At 30.7% G+C, this 12,900-nt stretch overlaps 1 protein-coding gene and 1 long non-coding RNA gene across 4 annotated transcripts; both read right to left on the bottom strand.

Moving 5' to 3' along the window:
• Window positions 1-119: 119 nt before the first annotated feature.
• On the bottom strand, window positions 120-1,797 carry LOC123884872 (aspartic proteinase 39-like). Its single transcript, XM_045934107.1, has 3 exons — window positions 1,446-1,797; window positions 515-722; window positions 120-364 (listed from the first exon to the last, which is right to left on the bottom strand). The coding sequence occupies exons 1-3, from the start codon at window positions 1,468-1,470 to the stop codon at window positions 187-189; spliced, it is 411 nt and encodes a 136-aa protein (XP_045790063.1). The 5' UTR covers window positions 1,471-1,797; the 3' UTR covers window positions 120-186.
• Window positions 1,798-4,098: 2,301 nt separating this feature from the next.
• LOC123884871 lies at window positions 4,099-7,197 on the bottom strand. Of its 3 annotated transcripts, none has more exons than XR_006800993.1 (6): window positions 6,950-7,197; window positions 6,124-6,294; window positions 5,731-5,874; window positions 5,406-5,536; window positions 4,769-4,891; window positions 4,099-4,586 (listed from the first exon to the last, which is right to left on the bottom strand). It is a non-coding gene; the product is annotated as an uncharacterized LOC123884871 (long non-coding RNA). The 3 variants fall into 3 exon arrangements; XR_006800992.1 differs by having other exon boundaries at window positions 5,682-5,857; window positions 6,950-7,196; XR_006800991.1 differs by having other exon boundaries at window positions 5,682-5,874; window positions 6,950-7,193.
• Between the last annotated feature and the right edge of the window lie 5,703 nt (window positions 7,198-12,900).

Genomic DNA, 12,900 nt, shown 5'->3' with positions numbered 1-12,900 from the left:
GCAGAAACATAGCATAATCAGGGGGCCAAAACCAACACAGAAGCTAGAAATTACTATGATTATAAATAAAAATATAATGATTTTTTTTATAACATATGTTCATCTTTGCTCCATGAAATATATGAACTTTCCACTAACAAAAATGATCAAGATTTAAATCAGTCCATTAATACCTTGATCGAATTACTATTTGTGATTTAATATTTCAACGTATAATATTACAATGCAATTTACCTCCAGTCCACTTGTCTGTGGACAACCATTGCATGAGCTGCAACTGACCCAGGTAACATCGCTTCCGGTGTCAATCTGGACGTGAAATTCAACCGGAGGAGTACCCAACGATATGTTTGTATAATATAATCTGGAAACATCACACACACACACACACAAAGAGAATATATATAAGATATTATCCAAAATTCAATTTTTTTGCCATTCGAATATATAACTAGAAATTGATTAACAAAAGGTAACAATAATTAAAGACAAGATTAAAATTTCTAAAAATTACCCGAGGAGTGGAAGCTGGGAGTTACCATAAACCTCAAAGTAAACAACATCTTTTGAAGACTTGAGAATTCTACCATGTCGGGTCGTGTCTCTAGCTCGTAGTTGGTCCAAGTCAATTCCGTTATTTGACGGAAAAGCTCTTTCCAACGTAAGAGCAAGCGGTGATGCCGCCGCGGTAGTTAAGATGGCGGCGGTGATGATGAAGATAACTGAAGTAAAATACAAAATTCAGCCAATGCTATAGAACACCAAAATAAGCTCTACTAGCACCTTATTTCAAATAATAAGCTCAAAATTCTAACCAATAAAAGTATACAACCAGCCCCTTAATTCAAGTAATATGCCAACAATTTGTACATGTACGTAACAAGTAAAATTCAAGAAAAAGAACATCAAAGCCAAAAACAAAAAGAAATTATCCATGGAAAGATCTATCTTCTTAAGTGAACTAATTAAGCACTTCAAAGGACTTCAAACTAGAACAATGGAGATGGTACAATATGATAGGTACAACCCCACATTGATTGAGGTCTATCAGCACGATTTTGGGTATTAAGTCGATATCTCCGACTAGGTAGTATCCCACTACCCTCCCCATAATTTTCTGGGCCAAATGAGCACCAGTACCTTCACATAGAACAAAATTTCAACATGAAAGAAAACGTAAGTATTTGAATCAACCTATTAGTTTTTGCACATGACTTCTTAAGTATCAACCTCTTAGTTTGCTAGTATGCTATGGATTCTAAATGCAGGGCAACAAAAGGAATATAGTTCAAACTTACGACAATTTATATTTTGTAACCTTCGTCGTTAGGGAATTTAACAAGAATATAATTATAAAAAATCTTCTAGTCACAAACCAAAAGTGTAAAATAAAAAAACTTCTTAATAATTTTAAATAAAGTGTAAGAATGAAGGCAGAAACTCACAGCCTATACTCAATATATCTGTCATCCTTGTACTCCTTCAAGGTGCCAATAATTCGTCTCCTTCCTCTCTCGATATGAGACCGAGTTGGGCACAACACATTAGAGCACTCGCCGATTATAAACGCATCAACTCTATTATAAGGAATAAGGGAAACTTGGTCTAAGTCAAGTGAGCAGCAGAAAACCAAATTTTCTCCTTGCTATATACCGCACAAGAATCTCATAGCATTAATGAACAGGACACCCTGAAACAACATTCAAAAAGACCCGTTTGAGATAACAAATTAAAGATTTGGTTTTACAAAGTTTTAAAAAATGAAGGCAAGTTCATGATCGCTGTGAAATGAAGTACAATACCTATTTGGTTGAGTATTCAGAAAGGAGGATTATGTAAAAAATGAAGGCAAGTTCATGATCGATCAATGTGAAAACGGGGAATATTTATCCTGATGTGAGCGAGCCAAAAATAGAAAAAGAGACATCAAGCTTCAAAATTTTGTATTCATATTAATTAGAGTAGTACTTAATAACTAAGATTTTTCAAAAGGTTTTATATATATTGCTTCACACTATCTCGTTTGACACTGAAAATTTTAAGTTCATAAAAGGGGGATTATGTAGCACTTCTATTGATAGTTGATACAATTTGTATGCTCAAAAAAATATATTTATATAGTAGTACTCAATTATTAAGTAAAAAAAAAAGTGTTTCAGTTTGTCACTTAATTAGAGTTCTTAACAACTAAGATTCCATATAAGTTTTTTTTTTTTTTTTACCGTTTTTAATTTAACTTTAAAACTTAATTTAACTTTAAAACAATTGGGTCTCATTCTCATATATTCACTCATTTGGGAATTGGGATGGTACAATACACACACCTTTGATATGCTTAGAAATGTTTGAATAAGTGGACGGGTCCATTGTACAAATTTATGTGTCACAAAGCAACAGTGATTTATGTGTCACAAATTTATGTTTGAATATTAAAGTAATGATATTCTAGTTTCTAGATTTGGTACTAAAGGAAGGGGAAGATAAACATTTGTTGTCTCTTGAATTGTGACACAAATTTAAAAGCAATGTGCATGTAAACTATCCATATATAGTACGTGAAATGAAGAGATATATTTTCTTTTTGACACAAAAGTATTTTTTCGTGCAGTGCAGTTGTGGAGAGGATCAACTTTTATACGTGTGTGTGTGTATGTTTTTAGCTTACTTTTTTCAGTTGTGGATTGGAGAATAATATTTTGGGTGGTGTTGTGCTCTTCTGTTGTGGTCTTCGTGGATCAAATTTTTTACTTTCTTCAATGTGACTACTAGGTGAGAATAATCATGTGGATTTATTTTTCATTTTCAATTTAAATAAAATTAGAAAATGATATCTACAAATCTTAATTAATTTAACCGATACAAATTTTGAAATTATTGACTTTGTATTTGTGAGTTTTCAATGATTTGTTGTTTCGTTTATTAATCAAAATTAATTATTTTTTAGGTAGATTCACATTCAAATGGTTTTCAATGGTTTACGTAGGTTCGATAATATTTTATGTAGAAATTATTTAGTTTGTGTGTATGAGCTTTCAATGATTTCCAACACATGATGGATTCAAATGCAATGCTCTTTGTGTTTTTCTTCCTAACTTTGTTGGTAAAATAAAACCAATTAAAACAAGAAAAGAAGTTACAGAAAAAGTAGCTGCAACAATGTCTTGGAATGTTTCACATTCACCTACTTCTGCTACATCTTTTGGTTATGAAAAATAAATTAAAGGGGTTTTGAAAATAGGATTCAAATTCTTATCATCTTCTCCATCATACCTTGCATCTCCAGCATTTTGTATTAGTTTTGAGCTAATATTTTTTTCTTTTTGAAAGGATTCAAATTCTACAACGAAAATTTTATTGTTTCGATATTAGTTTTGAGAAATGATGAAAAATTATGAGGTATTTTAACCAAGTTAAATTGAGTGAATTCCAAATTGCGCCTAAAATTTTGTAAAAATTGCAAATTGGTCCCTATTTTTAAATTCTAAATTTGACTCAAAAGTTTTAAAATTAATAAAAGTAACCCAAAAATGTTACCAACTTTTTAATACTCTGTCCAAACAAAAACATTTAAAAAGGTAGGGAATTCAATTAAATAATTTGAATTGCCTAGAATTCTAAATTATTTAAAATTTCTAATGATCTCATCCTAACACACTCTAAATTTAGCTTTGAATCATAAAATTCACTCATTTTTGTACCCAAAAAAAAAAATCATTCATTTTAAAAGTTCTTCAAATTTATCAGCTAAACAATGAAATGTGTATATAAAGAAACTTTAATTACCCTCTAAATTACATTACCTCAAAGTTCAAGTTTGATAATAACAAAGTTCAAGTTTGATAAAATATATTGACAAGAACAGCATACAAGTTTAAGGAAACACTTCAATTATAAACAATGTGACACAGTAAACAGATACACATATTCATTTTTACTGCACAAATGAATTATGAAAACATCAAATAAGAACAAAGGCACCTCCTATGCTTTCAGACATATCAGAGTAAATACTCAAGTTGAAGACTGGCACATGTTTTGGTTACCGTACTAGTGTGGCAGTGGCAATGGCATGAGAGGGCGTGGAAGAGGAGAAACGAATCAAAGATACCAAATCTATGAATAAAATTAAGAGCTTTGCTTAAGGTTCATACTACCTACACTATTAGCAATTACCAAGTTAATAGCCTATCCCCATGAAGCCAAAAGGCCTAATGGTCCTTCATCAACTTCATTCAATATTAGCAATTTATCAAATATCTAAAATACACTTTAGAACAGCATACAAGTGTAAGAGAAAATAATTGATGGCTCACAACAAATGTACAAGGTCCACTCACTTGCATTATCACAATTCATGTAACCATCATAAAAGAAACTTACTCTGGGAATTTTGTAGATCAATAAGTTACAAGGCAGTAAATATACTATATCATTGCTCAACATTGCTGAGGAAAAGGAACCAGCAGAATCACACCTTATTTCCACCATCACTGAAGTTGCTTCAAGCAAAAGATGCAATGGCGGATCAACGTTATACACTCTGCATAAGCGACATTTTCCAATACATCAACACTATCAATCCAAACCTGTAGAATTAAGAAACATAAGTATTAAATGCACATTTCGAAGACACAAAACATCAAACCTATTTAACATTCATTATACCTATCTGCTAAACGATTATAGCTCAATCATCATTAACGAGCATAGATGAAGCGGAATCACATTACCGAGGTTAGATAAACATATGATATTTTAGTGAAATCACCTTAAACACAATACATATTGAGAAAGGATTATTGATATTGTGAACCCTAAGATGTAGATTCCAATACAGATGCAACCATTGAGTCTCCAAGCCATATCGTCTTGCGATTCGCAGTGTCTTTGTCTGCAGTAAAAATAATAGGACCAAATAGAAGAACATCAGCACATGCAATTCAGCCTATAAACTCAATAATAGCTATTCTAAGTTCCACCTTGAACCACTAAGCCCTGATTTGTGCACCCAACCTAGCCTAAAATTAAGCATGAACCAACACTGACATACTTCATATTCTCAACACTTTCCTCAATTATCATATACAAGCTATAAGGAAGTAAAGTATTGCAACAGTAGTCATTCAACTGGTTGAAAACATGCACTAATCAAAATTCGCTTATGTGTAGGGAAACCAACCTATGGTCTAAGAGATGTGAAAATTGGTTGATCCAACAACAAATGCAGCAACAATCACAGAGATGCGAGAATTGGACATGAAGAAAAGCCTAATCAAAACTAAAATCAACTTAAAATCAAATCCTAAATATCAAATCCTAAACATACAAAAATCAAATTAGAAAAATCCGAACCCTAATCAAAGTTAAAATCTACTTTTAACTCAAATATCTGAAGATAAAATCACCTGAAACAGAAAATCATCAAATACCACAATCAATTGAATCTGAAATCAATTTGAAAACTCTCAGTGAAGAATCGCGAGAGTTTTTGAAGATCGTCACGAATGCTCCATGAAAATCAAACCGCAATGCATATCTAAAACACATAATTACACATTGCTATCACTCGTAAGCCACTGTTTGATCTAACAGAAAAAATTAACTACTATATAGTGCAACAATCAAGTGTAAGAATCATATTTTAAAACCCAAGAATAAAGAACAAAAATAAAGAGCTAAACCTGGATATCAAAATGAGTAATAATTGAATAGAAAAGGAAGTATCCTAACAATTGCAGAAATCATATGAAAGTAATGTTTAGCAGGAGCAGGGTTTTGAATGCCACAACACATCTCCACAATATCCTAAAAACATCCTTAGCAAGAGCTTCCTTTGATTTGATGTATACAGATCCTACTGTAAAGAGGAGACACCTGATCATAATCATAAGATTAACATCTCATAAGCAAGAAGCATACTAAATAGTAAAGCATAAAAACACATAACTGAGACAACTTCAAACCCATCTCATATATAAAAAAACTAGCATGAGTGCTTCAAAACCAAAAGGAAATATTCCAAGGCATCACTAACATTAGTTACACAGAGTTCAAACTTACAATGTCTATTTTGGAAATTTAGAAAATTCAATTGTGAAAATTTGAGTGAGGATAAGAACCAACCAAGACAATAAGAGTGAAAAGAGAGATCACTTTGAGGAGGCTGAACATGTAGTTACAGAGAGTTCAATTTCTAAGCAACTATTGTCATATCCTGATTTAATAATACTTGGACATATTGGGACCTGATGACAGCAGTTTGTCGTTCTCGGGTCAAAATCCAACATGAAACCTCTATTGAACACAGCAGCATTAGTATGGCAAGAGAATTAAATGAAATATCTAATACAAAAGCAAATATAAACTCATTGGCTATATATAGTCCTTAGTATGGAAGTAAGTGCAAGGTTTAGTATCACAGTGTGAGAATGCAAATTAGTTCCTTCTTTCAACAATATCAGAAGGTATTATTATAATATTGAGAATCAACCTAGATTAATTCAAACTTAAAACATGTCATGCAGGCTTGTCATATTGAGAACCAAACTGCAAACATTATTTTTAAAACAACTTCATGAAAAGTTTCAGTTTAACATTTCCTTAGACCTGAAGTTCACACGGCGGCAGTTGATCAATATTCCCGCATGAACCGAAAATTAAACTAATAACAAAACAATCACAAAAATCAAAACCTAGCACCAAAGGACACAATGATTTTGAAGAGAATCCTTGCAACTAACAATGATAAAATCCCCAATTTTGGAAACCCTAACAATTATTTCATGACACACACAAATATATTACCTATAGCCTCAATTGCATAGTAGATCAACCAATTTAATAGAATTAGGGTTATAATGGAAAAAACCCCAAATTAAATTTAGAAAAAGCTAACGATGGAGATTGTTGGAAACATAAAAGGGAGAGATGATTGTTGTTTATGCGTTACCTGTGTTAGGTTGCTATTAACTACGGAGAGAGAGAGAGAGAGAGATATGAGAACCAGCGAAGTTGAATTAACACAACAAGGATGGAGAAGATAGGAGAGCAAAATTCTGACTTAACATAGTTTCTTTAAAAAAATCGGAATATGTATATTTTTCTTCTTTTGTGACCGACCTATTCTAATGCTTTGTTTGGATGTGAAGAGAAAGTGAAATCAAAGAATGTTACAGGATTGAAAGTACAAAATCAATGGAAAGTAAGATGATTGTTGAGTTACTAGGTATAGAGGAAAATGAGAAAAAAGTGAGAGGAAATAAAGTTGTATATTTAACAAATTACATAAGTATCCCTACACAAAAAATAGAAGATTTTTATTTTATATATATATATATATATATATATATATATATAGGGGGCTGCTAATTTAGACTCAGTTGGGTCTAAATTAGCAAGGTGCACCTTTTGAGTTGGACAAAAATACCCTTTCTTTTTTTTAAAAAAAAAAAAAAAAACATATTGGCGCAGATCCAGTGTCGCGCGCCTACCGCAGGACCACCGTTACAGACCGTTGATTTTTATCAGACGGCCAAGAGATGATCTCATCATGGCTGTCGGATCAATCAGACAGTCCAGATCATCCATCTCCATGATAAGCCAGCGCGTGCACCACACTAGATCTGCGCCTGGAGAGAGAAAATTTCATTTTAAAAAAGCAGGACACGTGTCAACTGCTGGGTGGTTGGCGTGTTTTTTTTTTCATTTAATACTTTAAACTCAATTATTTCGTTGTAAATTAATTTTTTATTTTTTTATTTTTATACCAAAATTCATAATTTTTTTTTGTCTACAAATAGAGACTTGGTTCGTTTGATTTGGACACAAAAAAAAAAAATTCAATTTTTCACTACCTTTAATTATCTTTATATACTACTGTGAAACCATTTAGCTGGTAGAATGGTTTCACAGTATAACTCTCTGAAACCATTTTACTGGTAGAATGGTTTCAGTGAGTAATTTCTTAATTGTTTGCTTCTGAAACCATTCTGAAACCATTTAGCTGGTACAATGGTTTCAGAGCGTTGTACTTTGAAACCATTTCACTGATAGAATGGTTTCAGGGGAGTTGATTTTTAATTGTTTGCTTCTGAAACCATTTTACTGCTAGAATGGTTTCACAGTATAACTCTCTGAAACCATTCTTCCAGCTAAATGGTTTCAGAAGCAAACAATAGTTTTTAATTACCGTTTTATCTCATTTAATTAACGAAAAATAGTTTCAGGTCTCAAAAAATTTCATAAAATATACCAAAAGTTCCAGAATATTATCTAATATTTTATTAGAAACAAATAAAAAAACAATTGGTTTCAGAGTACAAATCTATGAAATTATTATTATTATTTGTTAAATGGTTTTAAATAATCAGCGGAATTTGTGAAAATAATTTCATGACTTGAACTAGGGAGAGTGAGGTACACAAGAGGGTTCTAAATAATTCATAGTACTTTACATAAAATTTTGGAAATTTTTTATGGAATTATAATATTTTTAATTACCTTTTTACTCATTTAATTAACTAAAAATAGTTTCGGGTCTCCAAAAATTTCATACAATATACCAAAATTTCCAGAATATTATCTACTATTTTATTATGAAACAATAAAAAAAAAATAGAGCCTCCCTGAGGCCGCACGCGCCCCCACGCGCCTCCGGTGAGAGTGGGCGTGGGCGACGCGCATTGTTCATCGTCCCTCCCACCCGTTTTATGCAGAAACGGGTCGTGCGACCCGGTTTTTGACCCGGTTCGATCTCCCTCAATACTCAACGAAACTCGACGTTCCTTATATGGATTTTGATCGTTTTTCAATTTTACAAAGGTTTCCGGTATTAGTTTTTGAAATCGGCGTTCGATTCGCACGTAAAATGAGGTCGAAATTTGGAAGAAATTTAAAAAATGTAATAGTTGTTCTATTGTTTCAAAAAAAAAAAAAAGGGTATTTTTATGATGCAAATTACATACATGCCCCAGTTGCTCTATTGTTTCAAAAAAAAAAAATGGGTATTTTTGTCCAACTCAAAAGGTGCACCTTGCTAACTTAGACCTAACTAGGGTCTAAGTTAGAAAACCCCATATATATATAAATCCTAGATAGTTGTGGAATTGCCTATCTAAACCCTAATCCACAAACCAATGAAAACCTTTCATTTAGCCACATCATCCACTTACATCCATTTAATGTGGGGTACTAATTGTAATTATTATTATTATTATTATTATTATTATTATTATTATTATTATTATTATTATTATTATTAATAATAATATTTTGGGTTATTATTCATTTTAAATTATTGTTTTATTTTGTGTATTTTATTGTCTTTTTTTCAAAAAAGTTAATGTTTTTGTTAATAATCTTTTGTCCAATCTTTATAAATATAAGGAGTTGGTCGCCCTGTATGATTTTTATCATATTCGATATTTGAGTATGAGTTAAGTTGATTTATCTTTACTCCAATAAGTTTCAAATTAATATAAATGTCAAATTCGATAATACAGTAGTTTTTTGGTAAGAGATAATGAAGTAGTTTATCCAACTCAGAATCCTCCAATGAGATTTATAATATAAATAAAAACTTATGTTTCAACATCGATTGTTTTCCATGGTCAATTATATGTTCATTTCCATAGTTATTTTGAAGAATGAGTTAAAGATATTGTTAATCAATGTTAATGAAGAAGATACCAAAGTAACTTCAAATGTGATGTATAAATAAGTTTTTTAAATGTATAAACATCTATATATATAATTCCTAGATAGTTGTGCAACCGCTAATCTAACCCTAATCCACGTCAGTCACTTATATCCAATTAAACCACCCAATAATGTCACATCACTTCTACTTACATCATTGTCATCTCTATATATTTTTTCATATCATACATTTATATACCTATGACTTTTCATTATACACCCACTCAACTAATAATAATAGGTTTTACTAAATTATACACACTAATTAATCTTTTATACTATATATTGAATTATCGTGTCCAATTAAGAATCAAATAGTTTTTTGGTAAGAGATAATGAAGTAGTTTATCCAACTCAGAATCCTCCAATGAGATTTATAATATAAATAAAAACTTATGTTTCAACATCGATTGTTTTCCATGGTCAATTATATGTTATCATTTCCATAGTTATTTTGAAGAATGAGTTAAAGATATTGTTAATCAATGTTAATGAAGAAAATACCAAAGTAACTTCAAATGTGATGTATAAATAAGTTTTTTAAATGTATAAACATCTATATATATAATTTCTAGATAGTTATGCAACCACTAATCTAACCCTAATCCACGTCAGTTACTTATATCCAATTAAACCACCCAATAATGTCACATCACTTCTACTTACATCATTGTCATCTCTATACATTTTTTCATATCATACATTTATATACCTATGACTTTTCATTATACACCCACTCAACTAATAATAATAGGTTTTACTAAATTATACGCACTAATTAATCTTTTATACTATATATTGAATTATAGTGTCCAATTAAGAATCAAATGCACAATGTATGAGTATGACCACAAACCGTTTTCATAGCGACATGACAATTTATGGATTACCAACTTATTTTGGTAGACGAAATTGGATCCATTGTAATCTTTTCGAAAAGTATAAACACATCTTTAATATCTATCTTATATTTACATCACTTTTTTTATTATTATTATTTTGTTGTTGTTGATGTTATTATTATAATTTTCATAATAATTATTGTTTCAATTTATACGAATGATTTTTCAACATTAAAATATAAAATACCTCATAATACCCGTGCATCACACGGGTGTGGGACTAGTATATATATATATATATATATATATATATATATATATATATATATATATATTATATTATACCCAAAAGTGACCATATTTATTTTAAAAAGAAAAAGAAAAAAGACAATATAAAATTGATCTATACTGATGCCACGTTGCCATGTGAGAGAAATTCCAAATTTTATAAAAGGACAAAACTTACATGCATTTCCTTACATGCATTTCTTACTTTTCCTCTCACAAAGAGGTAGTTTTTTTTATTAAAAAATAATTTTCTTTTATTTTTTCAAAATGAAAAAACACAAATAACCACCTCTTTGTGAGTGGAAAAGTAAGAAATGCATGTATGGAAATGCATGTAAGTTTTGTCCTTTATAAAATAGTAAATATGTAACCATGGTGAAAATGCTACTCTATCCGGACACAAATATGAGAAAAAATAATTGTTTATGTGGTGTTTAAGAAATTTAGTTAAGTGTAATTAATTTTCTTGATTTAATGCAAAACATGAGTTAAGTTCACTGTTTTATCCTTTGAAAAGTGATTTATGCCTTAGAATCATATAAACTTTTGAAAGTAAAATGATTAAATAAGGGTATATTAGGAATAGTAGTATTAATTAGTTTAAAAGTAGTTGACTTTTGTTTATATTTGTGTCCAGAATTTAAAGTGTTTTTTTCTTATATTTGTGTCCGGAGAAAGTACAAGGAGCAGTTTGTCCTTTTACCAATCCGGTATTGCCAAATATATATATTTGAGGCGCTTGAAAATCGTTCCCAGAAGTATTTTAGGGAACAATTGTTAGGCGTAAAAATTTTGTTTTGGCAACAATTGTAAAACGTCGCCAGATCGATTTTTAGGCAACAATTTTTATGTGTTGTCTAAAAATGTGTTGCCATAGACCATATTTATTGTAGTGTCGTTTTCATTTCCAAACTTTTCGTCCTGATCTTCGCGTAAACATTTTTGTACATGGGGCCCACGAAAACTATGTTTCTTTCCTTCCTACTATCAATCCTCTCACTTTCACTAGAAACAAACACACTGTAAGTTCTCACTGATCCTCTCACTTTCCTCTCTGATGTGTTTGGTAAAATTAGCGATTCAACTGTAACACCCAAACCCCTTAACGTGAATTTATTGAATATAAATAAATAAAACACTTATGAAATTATCATAAGTGTTAGTAAATAAATTATCATATATTCACTATCATATCCATAGCTTTAAAAGATAATTATCCTAATAATAACAACTTAATTAAAAAATATAATCTATATCTATACTATATATAAAGAGAATACATGAGTTTTGGTGTGAACTTTTCATAATATCAACAATACACTTGATTTTTTTTAGTAGCAACAAAATTTTTTTATTAACAAACTCACCATAAGACACGTCAGTTTTTAGTAGCAAAAATCTTTTATTAACAAACTCGCCATAACATAAAACATATATTTTTTTTTTTACATAACTTAGACAAAGGCAGGCGCGGAACGCGCGTGCCTGGCCCGTTAGTTATTAGAAATTCTTTTATTAAAGTAACTTATATTGTGTTTTTTTCATTAAAAAATACACTCATTATTTTAAGAATTTTATCAAAATTTGTTAGGCCTACTTCTCCTTAAAAGAAGTAGAGAAGTAAAAAATAAGTAAAGTCAAATGGGTATACCAAATCAAATTTCAAAATTCCAACCGTGTCCCACTCTCAACCTTTTTAAATCAAGTGGATTGTATACGATTTAAAATCTCTGATTTAAAAATTTTCCACTAGTGAATATCCAAATTGATTCAAATGTTGGGTTTTAAAGGGTTGTGCCAAACTTAATTGAATCCGCAAATTAGTTTCGTTTGTGGTGCTTAAGGATGTATCCATGGCCAACTTCTTGTTCTAGTGGAGAGTTGGTGTAAAGTGAACCACTCGGTTGTGAGATGGTCACTATGTCCTTACTCAGAAACCTTTAGGTAATGAGTAGAGTATTGTAGTATCTCTGAAGCTTTTAAGCAAGGAGATTAGTTGTGTGAACCTACTCTTAAGCTTTGAAGTAAGGAGTTAGGATTGTGTTTGAAGTGTATCTTAACAATTGAGTTGCTA

The sequence above is a fragment of the Trifolium pratense genome, linkage group LG5 (genome assembly GCF_020283565.1).
Source record: "Trifolium pratense cultivar HEN17-A07 linkage group LG5, ARS_RC_1.1, whole genome shotgun sequence".
Taxonomy (NCBI): domain Eukaryota; kingdom Viridiplantae; phylum Streptophyta; class Magnoliopsida; order Fabales; family Fabaceae; genus Trifolium; species Trifolium pratense.
The sequence above is the reverse complement of the archived record's forward strand: the minus strand, read 5'-3'. Positions and strand labels throughout refer to the sequence as shown.

What these genes read in the sequence shown, in the direction of transcription:
- LOC123884872 (XM_045934107.1), bottom strand. Translation starts at nt 1,470, where the DNA reads ATGACAGATATATTGAGTATAGGCT. An exon ending in AGATATATTGAGTATAGGCT is followed by an intron (nt 723 to 1,445) that starts GTGAGTTTCTGC and finishes ATTTTACTTCAG; the next exon opens with TTATCTTCATCATCACCGCC. An exon ending in TCCCAGCTTCCACTCCTCGG is followed by an intron (nt 365 to 514) that starts GTAATTTTTAGA and finishes TGATGTTTCCAG; the next exon opens with ATTATATTATACAAACATAT.